The sequence below is a fragment of the Mastacembelus armatus genome, chromosome 17 (assembly GCF_900324485.2).
Source record: "Mastacembelus armatus chromosome 17, fMasArm1.2, whole genome shotgun sequence".
In the NCBI taxonomy this organism is placed as follows: Eukaryota; Metazoa; Chordata; class Actinopteri; order Synbranchiformes; family Mastacembelidae; genus Mastacembelus; species Mastacembelus armatus.
Window position 1 is genome coordinate 14,187,969 of NC_046649.1, and position 24,963 is coordinate 14,212,931.

Genomic DNA, 24,963 nt, shown 5'->3' on the forward strand with positions numbered 1-24,963 from the left:
AAATTTAACCCCTCAATGGTACAGTATGTCTGCCAGTGTGCAGGCTCCCTTCATGAAACCCCGAATACAATGTCTGCACCAGTGAATATTTCGTGCCGTTATACGAGAGAGCGAAGTAAAGCAGAAAATGGGACGGTGTCATGGGGTTGCCTGTGGAGATCCATTTGGCTGTGCTCTGTCTGAAGGGATGCTATGTGGACGGGAGCTAAAAAACCACGGCGCGTATTAAAGTTAGGACGTTTTTGTGTTTCCCCTGTTCTGGAGGCTGGAGAAGAGTGAAGACTGAGTCATTACAGCTGCTGCTGCTGCTGCTGGCGACGATTTGCATGAGCTGGAGCACCAAAACCTGACAATCCTCCTCCAACAGGGCTCTAATCCAGGCTCCGTCTCTTCCATCCCTCCTGCCATTATTTTATTTACTAAATGCCCATATCCCTCCGCAGGGTCAGAGAGTATTTTGAAGAAATCGCTAAATCGTTTTTCTTGTGTATTTTACCATGTCTTCTCCTCTGTGTTATGAAACATTTGCCTTACTCGTGTAATATACATTTGTCGGCGAGTCACGCCGTTGTGGAAAGATTCCTGTGCCGTAGTTGTTGTGCAGGCAGGGGGATCTAGTTTTTGAGGAGCCTTGAGGGGCTGTGCTTCGGTGCCACTTATCATTAGATATGGCCACCGTTATAGAGTACACCGAAGCGTCATCTTCAACTTAATTTTGTGCTGTTTTATATTAATTTCGCAGATCAGCCGTAGTGGCAGGCGGAATGATATTTTTGGCAAGCTAATGTTTGTTTTTACATGTCTTGGGAGGCGGTTGTTGCTGCGTGGCAGGCTTGGCTGCCAGAGTCTCCTAACTGGCCGCTCGGTCCCGCAGCTTGTCGCAGCTGAAGAAAATAGAACCAGTTGCCAACCGAGCGGTCGGCATCCTCCGTTTGCTTTGCGCGTCGCTGTACATTCGCCGAGGAGTCACATTTAAAGTTTCATCTACGGAGTGTTGACTTTTGCAGCAGCTTGGATTTTGCCTTTGATTTGTTTATACGTTAATGATAAAATTGTTGGCCGTAGACTTGGGTGGCTAACACCAACTAGCTATATAACCCGAACTCGTGCGACGACAGCTGTCATTGGAGAAAGGAAAGTGATCCCCCCCAAATGCGTGTTCCAGCGAAGCCGTTTCCTGTTGGATTTACATCATCTGCCTTTTCATCAAATGGGCAAAGTTGGGAATAACATTACAACGTTGGAATATAATGATATGCGTTATGCATTTCTGAGAACTGCGGTGTTGCTTCATTGGAGAGAGGCTAGCTAGCTCAATTAGCTTGCTAGCTAGCTGGGTGATAAAAGTGCGACGTTTCATCTCCCAGTATTTTGGACATGAAGAGGATAGTTCGCTATTCATAGGGCTGGAAGGTAAGTCACGATGAGAAGTTGAATTGGTTTTCGTGCAAGCTAGATGTGTTTGGCGGCCACCTTTTGAGGTAAAGCTGAGCCAACATTATCCACCTCCAGTCTGATGTTGGGGGTTTGTCGCCGCCTTGGCTTTCATGACTCAGACTATTCAACGGAACGGAACATTCAATAGATCGGGTCTGCACAGCCAGAAAAAAAAAAGAGTAAAAAAAAAGCCATTTGTTACCTGCTCAACATAACATATACGATCGACATCCACGCAGAAGTAACGTTAAGACTGTACCGAGATCAGAAACGAAAGCTTACGTCATTGTACAGCGTATCATTTTCACTTTTTGTGCAGCATTGTAGTTCCTCAGAACAGTTCCGTTTCATTGAATAGACCGAGCCTTTGTGTGTGTTGGGCACCAGTGTTCATCGTCGCCTTGTACACAGTTGGAAGTTGGCTAACGGATAGTGTAGCTAAGATTACCGGTTAAGTTTGCCACCATCCCCAGTCAGAGATGTTTCACATTAGCGGTGGGACAACAAAAGGACGAGGCATTAATGTTTTGCTGTTTTGGTGTAGGCGTTAGTTGCAAGCTAGCACGATGAGTTGATCAACTAACTGCACCCATAGGTAACCTGTTTGCTAGGCGAGCCTCTTTCAAAGTTGTCCACCGTTAGCATATATCTCTCAAAGCCCAGTCAGGTCTGCTATTAAATATGAAAGACGGATCGATTTCATTTTGAGGGTTTCTCCATATTTAGACGATGTCAGCGTTACTTTTTGTCTGTGGACGCCAAAGAAAAGGCGACAGAGTTCAACACAACAGGCTAGCTGTCGTTAGCTGTATGCAACTGCTTTGTGCCCAAGCTTGAGTTAACAAAAGCTAACGTTAGCATGTCTCCAGTTGTGCCCATGGTGGTCGTGACTGCCTGGTCGTCACAAGATCCTAACCCCGGATCCTAACAGTCCATGGTATACTTAACACGTTCAGCTGTGGTTTCCCTGGTGTTAAAATCTCTTTATGAACTGGTCCCTATACATCCAGTTTTTATTACATCACTTATTCTACATATGGTGTTTTGGGGGAATAGCATTATCTTATCTAAAAATTTAAACCCCGGTCCGCAATTTCTGGGTAAACGGGCTGCCAGTAGAACCATTGTGTTAGTGAGTGATATTTGTAGTTGAGTTTGGTGTTAGTGGACCACCATCTGTCCAAAGAGCCTTGAGGCTGATAGAGGCCACTGTAGATATAAAAGAACGAAGTGCCTCAACTCGGCAGTGGAAGTCAGTCTCAGTTGCAGGATATCAAACAGCACAGCATTTAGAGCTCTTCTTTCTGCTTCACTGATACAGAATGTCTCTTTGAATGTTAAAGCAGTTTCAGGCCATACACTGTCCCTAAAAGCCAAAGACCTTGGCTAGCCACGACTAGCAGTGTTTATTTTTAAATAACTGTTTAATGCAATAACATGAAAATGTAGAACTAGCAAATTTGACTTTCTAATGACTCATCCGTGTTAGTCATAATGTAGTCTTATGTAGTTGTATTTTGGGAGCTGTCGAATGGCTTGTGTAGATTTTTGCATTGTCTTTCTCAATAGGAAATTCCTTTTCTTTGGTGAGTATGATAAAACAGCTGTTTGGTGCTGGTTTGCTTTTAAAAAGGATAAAGTGAGAGACTGGTGAGGTCGGTATTTTCAGGTACTTGTGTTACCCTAGATTTAAAACCTTGGTTTTACCGACCAAGTAGCAAACGTGTTTGGTCTTTTTTAGGGTTTATCGTTCTAATAACCCAGTTACAATATTTTTACATTTAACATACTCTGCAAATATTTACTGTGGATGTATAGCTTTATGATCTCAAACAGTTATTCATTTTAAAGTCACTTGGAATAACTGATCTTAAGCATGCAAACGCAGAATCTCAATTTTTTTTTTTTTCCCCAGCCAATTGTTAATTTTGTCCTTGTCTATATTGTCCACGTAGAAAAGCAACAAAACAGCAGCAGTCAGCCATCACTGTCTACTCTAGATGGGTTCAGATACAGTACTGCTGTGAAATCAGAATTTTGACAGTGCTCGCAACCCCAATATTTAAACAATAATGTTATGCGGGTAAGTAAGAACAAAAACTTGGATTCTAAGTCAAAGAGCCTCAGGTCACGGTTGCGTGCAAGTCATGGATCATTGTGCTGCCAATGTAGATGGCTGTCTTTCTTCAAGTTAAAGTCAAACTGTCCTGTCAAATGTGTGCGACAGTGAATTAAAAAAAAAAATGTGTCTGAAACATTTCCAGGGTGTTCGCCTTTTGCTGTATTGCACAGGTCACACAGTCCTCTCGTATGAGCTTGTTTACTGGAAACAGATTTCTATTAGTGATGACAACTTACCAAATACATAAATATTTGTGTATATTTGTATTGATCTCTGTTCAGAATTGATTTTCAAATGTTGTGTAGTACAATTAAATACCAGTTTTACCTAAAATGCTTCTCAGTCTGGGGAACTTACATTTTCTTCTACATTCAACAAATGAGCAACACTGTTCTTCCGTTGGATATAAAATAGTTTGTATGAACACATCTAGTTATAAAACTGTAGATTAAGAATTTATTTTCCTTGGTTAAAGGAAAAAAAAAAAGTATTTCTTCTTTTGGCAATGAAAGCCATTTGAGTAAGAAGAATAAAAACCTACACCACATAGAAGGGCGTCGTTAATTTGCATATTTGAAAAAAAAAATTTCCCATTTGGCTACACATGGGCTGTTTGTAGCAAATGTGTCACAGAAATGCAAACAACTACTTTAATTATTGGTTTGAGTTCAGATAGGACAGAAAGTGAAAGTCTGATCGCCAATTAATCTGCATTGTTTGTGCTGACATGACATCAGCCTGTTATTTTCAGCAAAGAAAATACAGAGTTTACGGGACTGTTGTTACGTAAGGCGGCTCATATAGATATAGCCAGCTATGATTTTTTTACTTTAACCCAAAATAACCCTTTTTTTTTTTTTTGCAAATCGTAATAACCTGATTTACATAAAGGAAACAAGTTACACATCATACAGTGAACTGAACAACATTAAGCAAGTAAACACTACACACAAGTAATGTTTAGTGCAGCTGTAAGATGGTTAATAAGATATGTTGTGGATGCAAGATTCTATGGATTTTAAATATTGATCCTGGATTGGTCAAATAAAAATAACACTAAATCTAAAAATATTATTAAATGGAAACTTTATATGAATCCCATGCTATGTCCGCTGCAGTTGCCACGTTTCAACCCAGTTGAATACCATCATCTAAATGCCAGTCTTCTGGAAGAACTCCTCCAGTAGGGCTCCTGAGATTTGTATAATCTATGCCCAGAAGCAATAAAGCTGTTATAGCAACTTATGCTTGTCCAAAAGACGGTTGGTTTCCTTTTAATTTGGCAACCATTTTACTTGGGGTGGTGATCTTTTCACATTGGAGATGAATATAAACCGAAGGAGTGGAAATAGTCAATGCTCAAAATTAGCTTCTGGTCTTGGGTGATCTTTGGAAAATACATTTTGTTAGAGAAAGCAATTTTTCAGTTGGTGGCTGAAAATTCAAAACAGTTGCAAGACATTTTTTATTTATTTATTTTTTTAAGTAAGGGCTTTGATTTATATTCTTTAAAATATAAAAAATAATTGATTTGCTCAAACAGCACTCCTCATTGAATAATAATGAGTTTAAAGAATCACACATCACATTTGGATGCTATGTGTCTTTCCCAAAAATATGACACGCCGACAAAACAGGCTTTGCAGAATAATACTTAACATTCCATGATTTACGTTTTACAAGAAAGGCTTGCCCCTGCTTTAGACATCTGGTTGGATCAGGGTATGTGTAAGGTATGACGTTACATCATTTTTCCTGCATTGTACAGTTAAATACACCTTCATTCCATGAGTAAATTCGTTGACAAACTGTAATGATATGCAATGAATGTTTGCAGAACGTGGAACATTTCAGTCTTTGTACATTTTAGACAACCCAATGGGCGTTTTGATTTCAGCGATCAGTTCTGCAGATGATTTCAAAGCTCGCCAGGACTCCAGTAATAACTCTTATTTTGCTGGGAGTCTAATATTGCTATTCAGGAATCCTGTTTACCTGCCTTGTTGACTACAATGGCCTAACCTGCCCACAGTGAAGACCATTTGGTCATCTTACTCAGTGTAGCTTTCATTTCACATTGTTAGCTACAACCTGAGAATAGTGTTCACCATATTTACCACTGAGTGGCTTGTAGTGGGTTCTCTTTCAGTGGGTGGGTTGCAGCAAATAGAAAACCTGGAGCGTCTGGATAAGGAGCAGCTACAGAAATGGAAATTTCTGCCACTCCTTGATGCTTATGATGGGCAAAGGCTAAGCTGATGAACATTTTTCTGAACTGAATTGAACAGTTTTCCACTCTGGGTTCTGCGAGTGTGAGTGTGCAAGGAATGCAGTTTTTGAATGTGATCTAGACCAGGGGTCTTTCATGGCTGTGAGGGTGCACGTGATAAAGTTAAGGTTGCCAATTGTGAAAATAGTCATAAGAATTGATTGCAAGTCAAGTGGACTTTATCACATGTAGAAGCCATTGAACAAACTACATCCTCTTTTGATTCTTCATGTCGGCACTCCTGCGTCTGAGATTAGAACTACATCAAAAATACCGCAAAATAATTGTCCACCTAGATTTGGTCTCAGTAAATCAACAACCAATTTTCCCATGGTATATCATCTTTTTACTGTCAATTTTTGAAAGCCTTTTGATGATATTAAATCAGGTGAAAATCAGTTTTTCCTCTTTGCGTTTGGAAAGCGGAGTTAAATTTCCAAACCTACCATGTGACACCTGTGGTGATTGCCTCTTTCGTTTTCAGAATGTCATCAGAGGATAAGACTGTGGATCCCTCTGACCAGGGACCCTCACCGCCCTCCAGCAGTGTAGGGGCCACGTCCACAGGAAGTCCTGCCCACGCAGACAAGCGACCACGTGGCAGGCCGCGCAAGGATGCTACTGCCATCCTACCCCAAGCACCACCCTCATCCGCATCTAAGAACAGAAAAAAGTAGGTTTATATCTTTGCCATCAAAAGATATCATTTTATATTTTTGTGCATAGGGAGTTTTCCCATTCCTTTAATTAGGTTTATCTTAGTAGTGCTGAAAAAATGACATACAGTTTAAAAAAATATATATATATTTTAGACTTGTCTCAGTCCTGTGGCCGGGTGCCACATCTTTTACACTGTGCACTCAGTAGCACTCATCAGTGTATCTGATCTGATCAGCTGAGATGACACACTCTTGTTTGAATTCATGAAAAATCCCTACCTTGCAATTATTCCAAAGTTATTCCCTCTTAAAAATTCTCTGCTTCAGAGAAAAGACAGGACACTGGGTACATGACCAATACAGGTGTTATATATTTAAATAACTATATCATTATTTTCTCAATGTTACGTTTCTGGTCTACTCTAATTGGTAAAACTGCACTAACCTGTTAGTGGTAGAAAGGAGAATTCAACATTTTCCAAAAGACATACATGATAAATAAATTGGGGATATAGTACAGACATGTCACAAGGCAGCACCACAATAACTTATTGAAAAACAAAACCCAACCCCAACAATTGTGTACAAGAAGTTCCAATCAAAAAGAAACCCCTTACTTAGTTTGGCTTACTTACATTTCTGACAACTAGTGTGTAACCTAAATTATTATACGATATGTGGCATATTAGATGTGTTCTTGGTAATATTTGTTGGTGTTTTTAGTCAATGTAGAAAACATTGGTTGTTCAAAACGAATTTTTTTCCTGGGTGGAATTATAATTAGGCATTCTTCCACAGCAGCTTTATTTCAGGTAACACCAGCACAGACGTTTCTTATGAGGCACTGTACAAGGTGTCTGGCTTCTTTGTGACTTCCATGGCAACATATAATACAGCTTAGAGCTGGGCTGTAATATAATGCCTGCATGGTTCTTAACTCTCTCCTTAGCCTGTCCTCTCAATCAATCTTAATACCCTGCTCCTGATGGATTGTTTAATCTGCTAGCATCCAGACATCGTGTTAATATAACAATAGAAGTATGACCCAAGACGGACATGAATTTCTTTATGTTGATGATCTTGTTGAGATCAAACCATCAGCAAAAACGTGCCCTAGTTCTTGATATTTATGTTAGTGTTAGTGTTGTCACAGTCAGAAAAATGTAGTTGCCATCTGTGAAAAACTGGTTTCTGTTAAGCCTGCAGTTTATGGCTAAAATAATTAATCACAGTTCTTGAAATAAAAATAATAATTAAAAAAAAAAAAAAAAAAAGCTCAATAGCGCAATATCTTACCCCATCTTGTATTTCATTGAATTATATCCACTGGTCCTCCAGAAAATAAACAGTGAGTTCAAATTGCATAGAACCTCCACCTCCACTAACTCTCAACAATAGTATGAGGTTCATGAATGGATCTCAGGTTGTACCATGTATGCGCTTTCAGCCAATTCAATATACTGTATTTTCTTATTTCACTGCTGGTTTAAAAACAATAGGCTAATGGGCGGTTGGTCGTCTTGCCTTAAAAATACCTGTTCTAGCAGTGTAGAAACCACTGTGCTAACTGTAATAGGACTGTAAGGGACAACTATGCTCAGTCACATACACTTGAGATTCCAACAACTTCACAGAGCTGTGAATTATCTTCCTAGATCAATCTTGGGCAATCTGACTGCCAACCGTAATGGATATAAGGAGTGTATATAAATATTGCAGGTACTAATGTTAACTGTTAAATGGCAGAGGGCTTGAGACAAAGGAGGATGTGTCATAAATCTTTCTTGTAGACCTGGTTGTTGGAATTTACTAGATTTGCCCACGCTCCATCTGCTACTCAGTCCATTTCAGAATGGCATTGATCTGTGTTAGGTTTTCCAGGCAGCACCCTGCAAGCTGGGACTACTTACCACAGCATTATTTTCACCTTTTTTTTTTTTTTTTTTTTTCTCCCTCTCTCTCTCTCTCTCTCTCTCTCCCTGTGGTGGGACTGTTTTGGAGGAGGGGGGGATAAGTTGTGCAGAGCATGGGTATGAATGTTAGTCTTAAGCATTTGTCAGTGAAATAACTGCCTGTCTCACTGCTGAAATTTGATGCCTTTAGCAGTTTTATGTGATTACACTTGAATGTTGTGTAGCAGTCTATACAAAGATACCACAACCACCAGCTATGTTTTGTGTGTGTGTGTGTGTGTGTGTGTGTGTGGATATATATATGTATATATATTTTCTACATCGTGGTCATAGATGACGCACACAGCAAGTTTCTGCATCTGGGTATGCCTTCTGAATTCAAACCCCACTTATATGCCATTAGTTATGGACAGAAAAGGCATGAGCATGTGAAACAAAGCCCATGATGGAGAGAATGTAGTAGTGATCTTAAGCACAATTTATGACCAAAATATGAACACAGGTCCTTCCTCTACTGCAGCTGTAAGTACAGTTAGCCGGGCCCTGGTGTTATTTTCTTCTGTAGTCTCACTTGTCGCTGGACTCTTGCGTAATGCTGATCAGGCGATACACATTTTTTAAAAATGTATAGAATTGTAGTGTTGTCTAAATTTCTGTGTTTTACTTGCAGTTCTCATAAGCAGTACTACATTGAACAGTGACCTTCAGAAGTTTTAGGTAGAAAATTAATAAGTTGAGTTTGTAACATTAAGACTTGTGCCCAGCAAAAATTATCAATTGTGTCGAAGATTTTTATAGGAAGTAATTGCAGAACAATCTGTTGTTTGAGTGTTTGGTCTGTAAGTACAGATACTACACACAACTTTGTTGTTGCACTTATTTTGTTGCACTTATTTTTCTTATAGTTCTTGAAAAAGTTAATATTGTCTCATGTGCAGATATAGATATCAGTGTAATTCAGAACTATAGCAAGACAGCCCATGCTTTGCTCAGAAGTTTCTGTGTGTCCCTTTACAATGACATGTAAAAAGCTCTTTCTTGAAATTTGGTAATTTGTTTCCACTTTATTAAGGTATTTATGTTTGACTCAAGCTTACAGGTAATTACATTTTTTGCCAAGGTTTTCTGGAGGCCTCTTCTGTCATTCTCGGGTTTTAGGGTTGTTCCTTATCTTGACATGGAAGTCATTTAGTGGGAGTGGTTGATTTGGCATCCAGCCATTTGTGATTTTTCTCTCCAGTGGCATCGAAAATAACCCCACCCCCACCCCCATCTCCTTCCTCCCTTCCAACCCCCTGTATCCTCCTGAGTACCCCTGAGACACGTTGCACTCCCCCACTTAGCATTCTAACAATTGATGTTGCTATTTAATTTGTATCCATGACAATTACCCCCTCCACATGGCACTTCCAAGATTAGGCTAACAGAACTCCCATTGGAGGATGTTGACACTGACAGATCTGTCCATACTGTTTGTAAAAGAGGGGTTTGTGCCTCTGTATGAGCTTGCACGCAGGTGTATGTCAGGAATTCAGACATGGTTGTCTGATTTGCTGAAAGGGCACATTCGGTAAGATATGGGAAGGATTGCACTTTTTTTTGTTTCTGTTTATTGCGTTTGATCTCGGCCCATGTCCTCTAATGAGAATCAGATTTTATTTGATACAATACATATATTTCTTACTGCAAAATAAAGTTGCGTATTACTATCCAATTTGCCGTTATAATGTATACATGGAAAACAGTGCAAATACTCCTTACCCACCGTACAAACGACCCAAGAGCCAAAAGAGCTTAAATGGTATTTATGGTCTGACCAAAATGTATGTTGGATATTGTCAGAAGCACTACTGTGCGCGCACGCGCACACACACACACACACACACACACACACACACACACACACACACACACACCTACCTACCTTTCAAACATCGAAAAGGTGTTTGTGTCAAGCATTTTCTGAAATCCAACGATTGAACATCCAGTCCCACTTCAGTTAGTTAGTTAGTCAGTTGTACAGAGGTATGAAAGGAAGACATTGTAATGTTACTTCACTTGGGAGTTAGCATTTGCTGAATGGTTATCATATCAGCTATCAGTGACTAAAGAAATGCGCTTTTTTTTTTTTTTTGTTCAATTGGCATTGACCATTAACCAACAGGAATGATTTTGCTCATTCATTTTAAGGAACCTCCATTTTCCATCTGACAAGTGTCTGCTAATCTAACCTAAGTTTGTGTCCTCGGACTCTCTAAACAGCATGTAACAGCAGCAGCAGCCCCCCCCCCACTATCTCTGCATGCCAAGTCTGTCTCTACTAGGCTAACTCACATCTTTAGTTGAATTCTGACACTGAATTTTGTATGTAATATCCACTAAATGTCTCTAATTGCTGAGAACTGACTCTAAATTATTCTTCAGTTAAGCACTGCAGAACTAGTTTTTCTGTGTTAATAGAGTGAGTGTCAGTGTGATGGAGTGATAAACATAAAACGAGCAGAGAGGGAGGGAAAAATCACTTTCGGACCTCTCAATTTTTTACGATCACTTCATTGCCAGATAAAATGAACCAAATATAGGTTAATGACCACAGCTGTACTGCGAGATTGGCTAACATGTTTCATGTTTGAAATGTTTTAAGGTTTTTGACTTATACGTCAAGTAGAGACAAAGGCAGCCTTAGTTGTGGAGGTCTAAAATGCCTCATTCTGCACACAAATTGGCTGCATTCACTTGCTGTCAGCAGGTAGAGTAGCTGTTGATTACATATGATAATGAGATGTTCTAGCTTTGTTTTACTGGCTGACGTGTCAACCATTTATTCAGAGGTTAATTTTAGCATGAGCAATCATGGTAATTCAGTTTTATTAAAACAGTAGGATGGTTAGTTTATGCAATTTCCCTTTGGGGATTAATAAAGTTTATATATTATGTCTCTCTCTAGCTATCTCATCTATCTATTCATCTGTGATTACTGTAACGTTGACATGAGAGGAGAATTATTTGTGATGGAATTTGCTTCCAGTGGCATAAAAATGTTGTTCTGCTTTAAATTTTGAAATTTAACAAATAAAATAGAGTAAAAGACACATTAAAAACAGAATTTAAATAAAACAAGTGTATATTATCTATACCTATGTTTCTAGAATTTTTTTTTTCAAGCTTATTAAAATTAAAAACAGAAGTCTCATTTATGCAAATGTTCAGACTCTTTGCCCTGCCCCATCAAATTCATTTTGTTTTTCCTTTAGAAAAAAAAAAAAAAAAAAAAAAGTAGTGGTAGTTAGTCTTTTGAACATACTCGATTAGATACAGTGGGTACGGAAAGTATTCAGACCCCTTTAAATTTTTCACTCTTTGTGTCATTGCAGCCATTTGCCAAAATCAAAAAAGTTCATTTTATTTCTCATTAATGTACACTCAGCACCCCATCTTGACAGAAAAAAACAGAAATGTAGAAATTTTTGCAAATTTATTAAAAAAGAAAAACTGAAATATCACATGGTCATAAGTATTCAGACCCTGTGCTCAGTATTGAGTAGAAGCACCCTTTTGAGCTAGTACAGCCATGAGTCTTCTTGGGAATGATGCAACAAGTTTTTCACACCTGGATTTGGGGATCCTCTGCCATTCTTCCTTGCAGATCCTCTCCAGTTCTGTCAGGCTGGATGGTGAACGTTGGTGGACAGCCATTTTCAGGTCTCTCCAGAGATGCTCAGTTGGGTTTAGGTCAGGGCTCTGGCTGGACCAGTCAAGAATGGTCACAGAGTTGTTCCAAAGCCACTCCTTTGTTATTTTAGCTGTGTGCTTAGGGTCATTGTCCTGTTGAAAGGTGAACCTTCGGCCCAGTCTGAGGTCCTGAGCACTCTGGAAGAGGTTTTCTTCCAGGATATCTCTGTACTTGGCCGCATTCATCTTTCCTTCAATTGCAACCAGTCGTCCTGTCCCTGCAGCTGAAAAACACCCCCACAACATGATGCTCCCACCACCATGTTTCACTGTAGGGATTGTATTGGGCAGGTGATGAGCAGTGCCTGGTTTTCTCCACACATACCGCTTAGAATTAACGCCAAAAAGTTCAATCTTGGTCTCATCAGACCAGAGAATCTTATTTCTCATAGTCTGGGAGTCCTTCATGTGTTTTTTGGCAAACTCTATGCAGGCTTTCATGTGTCTTGCACTGAGGAGAGGCTTCCGTCGGGCCCTTCTGCCATAAAGCCCCGACTGGTGGAGGGCTGCAGTGATAGTTGACTTTGTGGAACTTTCTCCCATCTCCTTACTGCATCGCTGGGGCTCAGCCACAGTGATCTTTGGGTTCTTCTTTACCTCTCTCACCAAGGCTCTTCCCCCACGATTGCTCAGTTTGGCTGGACGGCCAGGTCTAGGAAGAGTTCTGGTCATCCCAAACTTTTTCCATTTGAGGATTATGGAGGCCACTGCGCTCTTAGGAACCTTGAGTGCTGCAGAAATTCTTTTGTAACCTTGGCCAGATCTGTGCCTTGCCACAATTCTGTCTCTGAGCTCCTTGGGCAGTTCCTTCGACCTCATGATTCTCATTTGCTCTGACATGCACTGTGAGCTGTAAGGTCTTATATAGACAGGTGTGTGCCTTTCCTAATCAAGTCCAATCAGTTTAATTAAACACAGCTGGACTCCAATGAAGGAGCAGAACCATCTCAAGGAGAATCAGAACAATTGGACAGCATGTGAGTTAAATATGAGTGTCACTGCAAAGGGTCTGAATACTTATGACCATGTGATATTTCAGTTTTTCTTTTTTAATAAATTTGCAAAAATTTCTACATTTCTGTTTTTTTCTGTCAAGATGGGGTGCTGAGTGTACATTAATGAGAAATAAAATGAACTTTTTTGATTTTGGCAAATGGCTGCAATGACACAAAGAGTGAAAAATTTAAAGGGGTCTGAATACTTTCCGTACCCACTGTAGATGTTCTATGTTGGATGTTGTAAGTGGTTATATTCACAATACTGCTTTAGTCAGAATAGTTTTTTCTGAATATCGAGGCATATTCCGTACCGTGATATAGTCTAATAAGACTGCACTGTTATTTTTAGGCCATATTGTACAGCCTTAGCCATGAGCACAATGTGTACACATAGAGAACTCAATAAACTAAGAAAAAACAGGCAAGCGAGGCCAACAGTCAGTCGAACAGAGCTTCAGAAGTCTTTGGCAGACATTGGAGAACCTGCTGGATGAACAACCATCTCAGCAACACTCCATCAATCGGGCCCTTATGCTTAAGTGACTAAACAAAATCACTTTGACTAAGAGGCATATGACAGCTTGCTTAGAGTTCGTCAAGTAGCATGTAAAGGACTCCGTTGGCACGAAGAAAAAGATTCTCTGGTCTGATGAGACAAAAACCTAGGGCAGAACTTCAAATACTAGGTCTGGAGATAATCAGGAACCGCAGTGAAGCAAGGTTATGGCAGCATCATTCTATGCACGGTGATTCTGAAAGGGATAGGACAACAATATCCGGACAGAACTGAGAGAGAAGGATGAATCTATAGGCAACTGTAAAGAAAACCTGCACCTAAGTGCATGTGACCTGTATGACAGCTTTAATAGCCCTAGGGATATAAGATACTAAACATGGCTGTTAAAGGTACTGCACATGACTCCTGCTCATTAATGACTACTTACTTGTTTGCAGTGTCTTATTTGCAGTGCTATTACGACATAACAAGTGATAACTGTATTCAGTTATTTAAAATTCATCTGCAGTCTTCACTTAGACTCTGAGTTCCCATCTCTCAAGTGAACTGATAAAAGTATTTGATATGATATGGTGTTAATTCCTAGTTTCTTTACCAGAACTTTTACTGAACCAGTATTTATCCATATTGGCATGCCTTCATCTTTGAATTACTTGTGTATACACACACACACACACACACACTGCGACCCTTCTGCCTTGCCCAGCGGCTTGAGTGCCTCCATTAAAAATCCGTGACAGCTGTGACTATATTTGACTAATTCATGACCACGTCGGCACCAAACTCAGTCCCCCGGCAGGCAGACATAGGCGCTTTTCTTGTTTCATTCTTTTTTCACTACCTCTTGTTTATTTGTTTGTCTCTTTCTTCCTCACCCTAGGGGTCGCACCAGAGGGAGGGTTGTTGTGGATGAGGAGGACAGCATGGATGGGACTGAGATAACAGAGTCCATAGGCCCTCAGGACACAGGTGAGACTTTGCAATCCCCTTTTTTGATCCATTATGTACACATTGGTTCTGTTGGGAGTGATGTAAGACTTATAAGTTGCACATTCAGGCAGCCTCATGCAGAGAGAGCGCTTCAGAGGATATTTCAGTAAAGGTAGAAGCCTCTCCCTCTCCTGGAGAAGGCTGGATGAGAGCTTTTTCTTGGCACCCCATGCTTCTACTTCAGGTCTATAATTGAAAGGGTTTAGTTTGAGCTGTGAAGCTGCAGTGGGTGTGTATTTTTTTTTTCTCCCTTTACTGCTTCCATCTCTGCTTCTGCTCTGAGATTGGCATTGAGGTGCAGTGGGAAAGAGCCCAAGGCTAATGCCCTCTAAAAGCTTTTTAAAATCCCATCAGTCTCTCCAGACCCATTTATGTGCTTTTTTATGTGTGTACATCACATCACGTGATCCTGCCTCCCGTTCTCATACATCTCAGTGCTGCCCTGTTGCAGTTCTGAAGATATTGGGGAATTAATTTCTGCTAGTGGCTGGCTTTTCTTTCATTATTTGTAATTTACCACACAGCAACATCAGGTAATTTTTATGAGTTCTAAAACATTCACAAAATATTATTATTTTTTTATCTTTAAGTTTTGTAATCATAGAATCAAACATCCAGCTTTTCAGTTTTGTCCGCTTGAACCTTAGTGGTTCCCACAATAATGGTCTCTGCCTACAGGCTTCTGGCAAAGTGAGGTCTGTGATTTTATACAATCTTTCCTAAAGTGCAACGTGTGCAGCTGAGGTTAAGGAGACAAATAAATAAATGCAAACCTCTGTCTAAAAAGTTTTACATATACTTAAAATTATTGTTCACAATATAGTTTTTGCACATTACTAGTTTGAATTTGTCCTTATTTAGTTCCAAAGGAGGACCCTGGGTCATTACTGTATTAGTCTAATTACATTTCAGTGAAATATTAATAAAAAAACTTAGCATGGCCCAAAGTCTCACTGAGAAATACATTTGGGAATTGTTTTTTATCATCAGCACAGTCAATTGAGTTTTGTTTTTTTGGTAATTTAGATCAGAAGGACTCATGATATTAACAACATTGAGTTTGGTTATATTTGGGGCAAAATGTTCCCCATTAATGTTTAAACCCAACTTCTTTAGACATTGGGGCAGCCAATCCCGTTCCCCGTTGTTCCATTGTTATTCATGTTCTATTCATGTTCACAAAGTTTTCCGGTAGCTTTAAAGTAATAAGTGCTTAAGTATATGATCCCCATATTTTGTCATTTATCACACAGATAAAGGCTCTGTTTTTGACCCTGAGGAAAATGGACTAAAGTGAAATCAGCCTGCCCTATGACAGTTTGTATCTGTCAGAAGCTGCATGCTGATTTTGCAGTCACAATTGGCAGTTAACTGAAGAGTATCTTAATCGCAGAGTGGCCAATGTAGAACTGGCTGCAAAGGTGGAGGGGATGTAATTCTTATTGACTAACTGATATTTTATTTATTTATTTATTTATTTTCCCCTCCCTCTTACCACCAGAAACACAAATCCAGCCAGTGGAGACTATGGAAGTGGAGACCACTGAAGTGCCAGAGGAAGACAAGCCCTCTTTCCCTCTGGCCCAGAGCCCTCCAGCTGAGAGTTCAGCAGGACCATCTGTCCCAGCGAGTAAAGAAGTCAAAAGCAGGTTAGAAACACTAAACTTTCCCTGAACTACAGTTTTTGAAATGAAGGCCCATGTTTAAATTCAGTGTTTTAACATGTTAATATGAATGTGTGTACATGTATAAGCCTTTGTATGCAGTCATGCATTTGTGTCCAGCACTGAGACACACGTGCAATGGAGTCATCAGCTGGTAACAGCAGCACTCACTTCCCAGGTGCCACTCTGCTAAAGGTTGTAATCAATCTTCTCTCTCTGCTATTGATGCTGGTAATAGAGGGTGGACCAGCAGCATCTCTTGAGGTCTTATTAACAAGGGCATCTCATTATGTAAAAATGTGATATATATTTACCACCCATCCCAGTTCTTAACTTTCCACCTCTTGGTTATTTATTTTTCTTTTTTTGTCTCAAAAACACCCTTTACTTCAGGAATCTACAACATTTCCTGATATCCAAATAAGGCACCAGCCTTACAGAGTATGTGCTTCTTTGTGTATTGCTGCCCAGACAGCCACATTGCCAAAAAAAAGGAGGAGGCCTTAATTCAAGGAACTGAATTGAGCCACAGTAGGTATATATAATTAAACACCCCGTACCACCTATTTTCTTTGTTTCAGTGAGCATCTCTGTGCCTTCTGTTACTGCGGTGGACGTAGCCTGTTGGGTCAGGGGGATCTGAGGGTATTCAGTACCACACCTCAGCTTGAAGCACTCTTCAGCCACAAGGGTGGACAAGGCTCAACGAGTGATAGCAGCGATGGTGATAAAACTACTCAGCCAAAAACGGCCAGTGAGACCACCTCAGGACAGAAGGAAAAGAAGTGAGTTGACCTGGCTACTGGTGTTCACCAAGACAGTAAATCATGCCATCTGTGACGTGCCCCTGTAGGAAGCTAATGAGCTGCATGAAATTAGAATTTGCCTCACCTGACCTCACTTCAGAGAAACTTGTCCAAACTTCCTATACAGGCTGAACACTGCTGGGGGGGTATAACAAATTTAACTCTGAAAAAATATTTTGATTGATTTATTTATTTATTTTTATATTGGGTCAGATTACTTCTTAGGAATGCTAATGCCCACATATTTACACATTAAAAGACGTGCATACAAACAAATACACAGAGCCCACAAGTGAAAGAGCCTCCGTCAGCTAGCAGGTTGTTGTCTTCTGACATTTGAAGGCTAAATTATCACGTTGGCTTAGCAGTCATCTGTCAGTGCGCCCACACTCAGGGATCTCCCACATCAGGTGAAGGGTGCACGGGAGTTTTTCCTGTGTGTGTGTGTGTGTGTGTGTGTGTGTGTGTGTGTGTGCGTGTGTGTGTGTGTGTGTGTGTGTGTGTGTGCGCGCGCGCGCGCGCGTGTGTGTGCGTGCGTGTGTGTGCGTGCCGTGCGTGCCATGCGTGCGTGTGTACTCACATGCAGAATGCCAACAAAGGACCCTCCTCAGACTGTTCTGAACAGCGGCCTAATTTGTTTTGATCTTTTGGAACCAGTTAGTTGTTTCTCTGGGTTCCCAGTGACGTAATGGGCAGTAGGAGCAGTATGGGTCTGGCAGCATGCCAAACCATGCAGTAGCTGTTGTGTTGTTGCTGTGTGATTGGTCACTGGGGCCAGACCTCAGTTTTGCCACACAGAGGGAGAGGAGGGAGCCCAGAGCAGGAGAAGAAATTGTATATTGATTTATCAGAGAAGCAGCGATGGTGGACAAAGGGGAAAACCGTGAGGAGGTGGGAGAGGATCGTTTCATAATTTGGCTCTCAACAAAAAGCTGTCAAGGCTATTTGTCATGTTTGTGTCATCATGCTTCCAGAAACCAGTCCCTTGATTTTGGCTCTTGGTTTGTTTACTGGAACTTAGGTCCTTTTTAAATGCTAATGCTCCCTCTCCACATTTTCTGCATGCTAGGCGGCTCACTAGTTCAAGCCAAGGACTCAGAGAAACACATCCTTTTCAACAGATTTTATGAGACAGAACAGCCAGCCTCTTGTGCACACGCCAAACAAGATGGCCCTCTTCCTCCTCCTCCTCTCCCTCCTCCCCCACAGCTTTTTATTTCCTCTAACATTTATCCCCCAGCTCATTCTCTCTGTCTTCATCTTGCTGCTTTTGTAAAAACTCCACATCGTCCTCTACCTCTGTCGGTGTTCTCGATTCATTTCTTAGTTGATTGAGGCTGTCCTTCTACCTGCATTGCACATCTTGTAGCTGTCCTCTGCTTTAAAAAAAAAAAAAAAAAAAAAAAAAATTCTATGCTGACCTGGTTTCTTTGTAAACCTTTTTCCTTTGTTTCAGTGGGTCTGAAAGCTGCGAAGAAGAACCAGACCCAGCCAATAGATTTTGGGATGAGCTTTCTCATGTCGGCCTTCCACAAGATCTTAACGTCCAGTCTCTCTTCGAGTCAGGTAAGACCAATAAATTAAGGATCTTTTTCTTTTTTTTTTTACCACAAATTAATACTTTTCTAATGAGAGAGTTAACATTGAAACACAATTTCATTCTCTGCAAATGTTCTATATGTTGACGTGAGTTTACAGTTATTTGATTCTAATTCTTAGTCGTGGTCACATCCTTCATATCTTAAATTTGCAGGGCAATACTGGGCACATCAGAGTTGTGCCTTGTGGTCCGAAGGTGTTTGTGAGGGCGAGGGACAATCTCTGCTTAATGTGGACAGAGCCATTGACTCAGGGAGCACAAAGGTGAGTCAGGGAGAACATCCGTGTACTAATGGGTATTAACACCATCTTAATGTGTTGGGGCAGCAGGGAAGGACTGCTTCAGTGAGGCACAGCGAAGCTGATGGATCAGATTGGTTGTTAAAGGTCGGCCGGCAGCGTGGATCTCTCAGCTGTGAAATGGAAAAGGTCACGCCACTCAACAGAGCTGAGCTCTAATGGCAGCTTAGCTTCTAGCATTAGGGGTGGCACTGATCACAGCTCTCCAAACACCCTTGCAGCCTATTGGTTGTTGAGCCCATCAGCAAGTCTTCCAATTGATCTTTGGAGTTGCTGTTAGCGCTCACGTGTAGAACTGATGGAAATAAAGTTTTGATGTGGTTCTGTCATTGGAGTACTGAAACAGGGTTTAAAACAGATCTTGAGCGCAGAAACTAGGTGACTATTTTATTAATTTATTTAATCCAGTCCTACTACTTTAAGACAATAAAGGACTTTACATAAATTACGTCAGACATGTAAAGCTCTGGTGGTATGTTCTAGAGGTTGTTGTTGCTTCTTTGGGTGTTTAAGAAAAAGATTAATTTCAATTGAGAACAAAGACAATACTGACACATTTTGTAATCTCCCTTTCCCTATGCAGCACTGTGCATACTGTAAGCGCCTTGGAGCATCCATTAAGTGCTGTGCTGAAGGATGTGCTCAACTCTACCATTACCCCTGTGCGGGGGCAGCTGGGACCTTTCAGGATATCAGGAGTCTGTCGCTCCTCTGCCCAGAACACGCTGATCTGGCCATTCAGAAATGTAAGTTGAGTTGCATTGTATTTGCAAGGTATTGGGGAAAAAATAATGTAAGTACTGTAATTTTATGAACTTCACTATCAGTGATATCATTTATCTCCTTATTTTCTTTTCTTAAATTTTCCTGCCCATAGTTGTAGATGAAGTAAATTGCGCACTATGCGATAGCCCAGGGGACCTAACGGACCAGCTTTTTTGCACCAGTTGTGGTCAGCATTACCATGGGATGTGCCTGGATATGACCGTCACCCCTCTAAGGAGGGCAGGTTGGCAGTGCCCTGAGTGCAAAGTCTGCCAGACATGCAAGTGAGTCACCTAAATAATGTATCTCATACTGACTGGTTTTGTCTTCTTTCCCTCACTTCTTCCTTTTCTCTGTAGCTAACAGGCATAATGCTCATTGCTAGTTTGTTTACCTCTGAGGTCTGCGAGGAACGAAACTGGATTTTGTACCCTGAAGCTTACTCTTGTAACCTCTGACCTTATTTAAAAAGCACAGGAGTCAGCTCAATTATCAGCCAGGCCTGTTTGCCTTAGGTGGACATTGTCCGTTGAACATTTAGTTGTTTATTTACATAGAACCCCCACTACTACATGTTATTACTATAGAGTATTATGACTGACTATTTTTTTAGCTTTAGGATTGACAGCACAAATTCCTTCATTATTGCCTGTGCATAACATAGAGTTTACTGTGGATTTTTTGTTTTTTTTTTCCCTTTTTCAACCGTCTTGTCATCTCCAGCCTTACTCATTGCCAACCCTAATTAGAGATGTAGCACCCCCACACAGCATGACACACAGCTACACGCCCCAAGCTCCTGTATATCAACTGGGCTAGTATTTTAGTATGCTAACATTTTTGCAGGAGCTTTGTTTCTGTTAGAATCATGTTGCAACAGTCTCCCATTTACAGTTCTGGTCCAAAACAAACTACATTCACCACCATTAGCAACTATTAAAAAACAGTACACTGCTGTCCATATAACAGAAGAATCGAATAGTTTACAGATGAATCCCACAAATTAACTTGTTGTGCAGTGTTATACGTACAATATATTATAGTCATTTGCTATTCCACTTGATACAGTCTTCTCTCTCTCTCTTTCTGTAGGAATCCAGGAGAGGACACTAAAATGCTGGTGTGTGACATGTGCGACAAAGGCTACCATACCTTCTGTCTGCAACCTGCTATAGACTCTCTTCCCACCAACGGATGGAGGTGTAAGGTAGGAAAGATGTCCGCTAATGCTGAATGATCTATTAAAACCAATATAAAATACGGGTCATTCTCTCTGGTGTGTGAACATAACACACAGGTTGTTTTCACAAAGTATGATTTTTGTTGTGAACTGCAATACATAATTATACATGTAAAGTATGGACAATATGTAATATTCAATGGAAAAAAAAATCAAGATGTGAATCTTTGTGCTGGCACAAAGTAAAATGTCTACCACCCACGAGAATATGTCTTTTTAGTGGTTTGTATTTGTACTTCCTGTGGTTAAGAAATGACTCACACTGCACTGGCTGATCTTTTAAGGCTTCAGTTCAGTCTCAGTGCCGTAAGATAAGTGTGTGCGTGTGTCTGTGCGTGCGTGTACATGCGTGTGGCTGTTAATCACACACATCTCAGTGCAGCCCCGCCCTTCTTCCTCCAGCAGTGTAAATGTCATTCAGGCGCTGGTTAACACAGCACCCAGTTTTCTGCAGTTGTTGGAGGAAGCCACAGCAATTGAGGCAGCTGGTGACGAAAGGTCTTCACACTCTGCTACTCTTATCTGACTCAGCACAGGAGAAACGCAGCCCACACACGTCTTTGGCATTTAATTGTCCCGAGTCCCCGCCCCCAGCCCCTGTCCCTGCTCACATGGTGGTTCTAAATATACACACACTTGCTTTGAGCATGGCCAAGTTGCTTGTGTGTTTCTCATTCTACAAATGAAGTACCAAAACTGTATAACAGAAACACTATACTCATACCGCATTGCCTCTGAATGGCTTTGAATGACATTTTAGTAAGATGTCTTCCTTTGCTCTACAGAACTGCAGGGTATGTATCCAATGTGGAACCAGAACCAGCGGGCAGTGGCACCACACCAGCCTCCTATGTGAGAACTGCGTCCAAAACCAGGACCCTGCTCTGTGCTGTCCTATATGTACTTGCATCCTGGACCCTGAGCACCAAAAAGACTTACAATTCTGCCACACTTGTAAAAGGTATGGAACATTTATTTATTATTCTAATTATGAATATAGTACTCTTTTCTTGTATTCTCTGGTACGCTCCGTGGAAAAACTAAAGAACACCAGTAAAGCCAAACTAATATTTCACAGAGATCCCTATCAAACAGTCTCTTAAATACCTTTGCACTCCTTTCAGATGGCTACACCTGGAGTGCGAGCGTCAGAACTCAGGCCAAGCAGAAATCCACGCCAGAGAGGACTATGTTTGTTCCAACTGCAGGTCTCCTGCTGCAGAGCAGGCGCTGCAGGCAGAGAATATGGATACCGGCCCAGAGCTCAGCCTTCAGCCAGCCTCCATGCACACAAACTCTGAGACTGGCCTACAGCTGGCTCAAAAGCACAAGGACCTAGAACCTGGCACTCACCTGCCTCCTGAAATGCACAATGACCCCAAACCGGAATTAGTCGCCGTTTCATTGCACTCGGATCCAGAGCCTGGTCAGGCTACCGTCCAGGAGGAGAAGCTGGCCACATCAGCCCAGAAGCCTGGTGGGTCTATGTTTCACAAAGGTTACATTATACACCGGAGGATAACTACTTTTAATTTTTTCCTTGTTTTTTTTAAAAATAGTATTTTACTTGTTTCTAAATATCCATTCTGACAATCAGATCTGTTTTATCAAATCTGTCTTGTTTTTGCAAGGACAAGCTGAGGAATGTAACTCCTTGCACAAACTTGTGTACAAAAGCACCAGGTTATATGACTGAGAATGAAAGACAATGTTTGTAGCTGAAGGTTCATTGATTCTGTGTCTAGCCATGCAGAAGCATGAAAGTTTTGGCTATGCAACACCAAATTGGGTTGTAGTGTCCGTGCTGATGAAGTTTTTAAAGTCACAGTTGTTGCAGATGAAAGGACTTGGGAGAGTTGGATTGGACTAGGACCAAAGAGAAGCGCACTCTCTTTTATTTAGAAGAGTTTCTGAGGACTCCCCAGTAACCAGATGGTCTCTTACTACAGCAGATTAAAGCAACTTTGTTGTCTTTGTAATTCTCTGTTTTCCTGTCTCCTGGTGAGGTGGTTTGTGCTGCCCATCAGTGTGAATGAGAAATTGATACTTGAGAGTGCTCATGTTTTAAAAATTCACTGTAGTGCATGGCTAAATGAAAACACACAGTGCATAGATTGGCTTTTGAGTTGACTCCTCATACAACAGCTAATCAGCTTTACAGATGACTCAGTAGTATGTTTTTATTAACCTCAGACTATGTCTGACTTGTTAATAGCACTTAATGGAGGGTGATGGTCCTAAGATGCTATGACCAAGTGTACAGGCTTGTTAACAACAGGTGGGTGCACAATCCAAATGCAACGAGCCTGGTGGAGCGTTAGTAAGACACCAACACTTTGAGTTACAGTGATGTGAAAAAGTGTTGGCCCCCTTCCTAATTTCTTATTTTTTTGCACATTTGTCACACTTTGTTTCAGATCATCAAACAAATTTAAATATTAATCAAAGATAACACATCATGCAGTTTTTATTATTAAGGGAAAACAAAATCCAAAACTACATGGCCCTGTGTGAAAAAGTGTTTGCCCCCTAAACCTAATAACTGGTTGGGCCACCCTTAGCAGCAACAACTGCAATCAAGCGTTTGCAATAACTTGCAATGAGTTTGTTACAGCGCTGTGGAGGAGTTTTGGCCCACTCATCTTTGCAGAATTGTTGTAATTCAGCCACGTTGGAGGGTTTTCGAGCATGAACCGCCTTTTTAAGGTCATGCCACAGCATCTCAATCGGATTCAGGTCAGGACTTTGACTAGGCCTCTCCAAAGTCTTCATTTTGTTTTTCTTCAGCCATTCAGAGGTGGACTTGCTGATGTGTTTTGGATCATTGTCCTGCTGCAGAACCCAAGTTCACTTCAGCTTGAGGTCACAAACAGATGTCTGGACGTTCTCCTTCAGAATTCATGGTTCCGTTTTTCACAGCATGTCTTCCAGGTCCTGAAGCAACAAAACAGCCCCAGACCATCACACTACCACCACCAGATTTTACTGTTGGTATGATGTTCTTTTTCTGAAATGCGGTGTTACTTTTTACACCAGACGTAATGGGACACACATCTTCCAAAAAGTTCAGCTTTTGTCTCGTCAGTCCAGAGTATTTTCCCAAAAGTCTTGGGGATCATCAAGATGTTTTCTGGAAAAACTGAGACGAGCTTTTGTGTCCTTTTTGCTCAGCAGCGGTTTTCGTCTTGGAACTCTGCCATGCAGACCATTTTTGCCCAGTCTCTTTCTTGTGGTGGAGTCATGAACAGTGACCTTAACTGAGGCAAGTGAGGCCTGCAGTTCTTTGGATGTTGTTGTGGGGTCTTTTTTGACCTCTTGGATGAGTCGTCGCTGTGCTCTTGGGGTAATTTTGGTCGGCCGGCAACTCCTGGGAAGGTTCTTCACTGTTCCATGTTTTTGCCATTTGTAGATAATGGCTCTCACTGTGGTTCGCTGCAGTTCGAAAGCTTTAGAAATGGCTTTATAACCTTTTCCAGACTGATAGATCTCAATTACTTTCTTTTTCATTTGTTTTTGAATTTCTTTGGATCTCGGCATGATGTCTAGCTTTTGAGGATCTTTTGGTCTACTTCACTTTGTCAGGCAGGTCTTATTTAAGTGATTTCTTGATTGCAAACAGGTGTGGCAGTAATCAGACCTGGGTGTGGGTAGAGGAATTGAACTCAGGTGTGATAAACCACAGTTAAGTTATGTTTTTGGATTTTGTTTTCCCTTAATAATAAAAACCTTCATTTAAAAACTGCATGATGTGTTTACTTGTTATCTTTGATTAATATCTAAATTTGTGTGATGATCTGAAACAAAGTGTGACAAACATGCAAAAAAATAAGAAATCAGGAAGGGGGCCAACACTTTTTCACACCACTGTATATGATGCTGGCATCTGTTTGTCTGAAGTTCAAGGCTAGTTCTTTGTTCCATGTGAGGTCTAACAGTAATGGAGTGCAATTTC

General features: G+C 40.9%; 1 protein-coding gene across 5 annotated transcripts in view; it reads left to right on the top strand.

The window, feature by feature from the left end:
- Window positions 1–664: 664 nt before the first annotated feature.
- The window catches only part of kmt2cb (lysine (K)-specific methyltransferase 2Cb), a 62,967-nt gene continuing 38,668 nt past the window's right edge, over window positions 665–24,963 (top strand). For 4 of the 5 annotated variants that reach the window (XM_026313864.1, XM_026313866.1, XM_026313865.1 and 1 more), the window contains exons 1-12: window positions 665–1,413; window positions 6,313–6,501; window positions 14,528–14,616; window positions 16,139–16,286; window positions 16,883–17,086; window positions 18,564–18,673; window positions 18,861–18,970; window positions 19,590–19,752; window positions 19,884–20,055; window positions 20,864–20,978; window positions 21,797–21,972; window positions 22,136–22,488. In XM_026313864.1, the coding sequence (XP_026169649.1) occupies window positions 6,314–6,501; window positions 14,528–14,616; window positions 16,139–16,286; window positions 16,883–17,086; window positions 18,564–18,673; window positions 18,861–18,970; window positions 19,590–19,752; window positions 19,884–20,055; window positions 20,864–20,978; window positions 21,797–21,972; window positions 22,136–22,488 (1,828 nt within the window). In that variant the 5' untranslated portion in view covers window positions 665–1,413; window position 6,313. The remainder of the gene's footprint in view (window positions 1,414–6,312; window positions 6,502–14,527; window positions 14,617–16,138; window positions 16,287–16,882; window positions 17,087–18,563; window positions 18,674–18,860; window positions 18,971–19,589; window positions 19,753–19,883; window positions 20,056–20,863; window positions 20,979–21,796; window positions 21,973–22,135; window positions 22,489–24,963) is intronic. The other variant, XM_026313868.1, reaches the window with a different exon arrangement.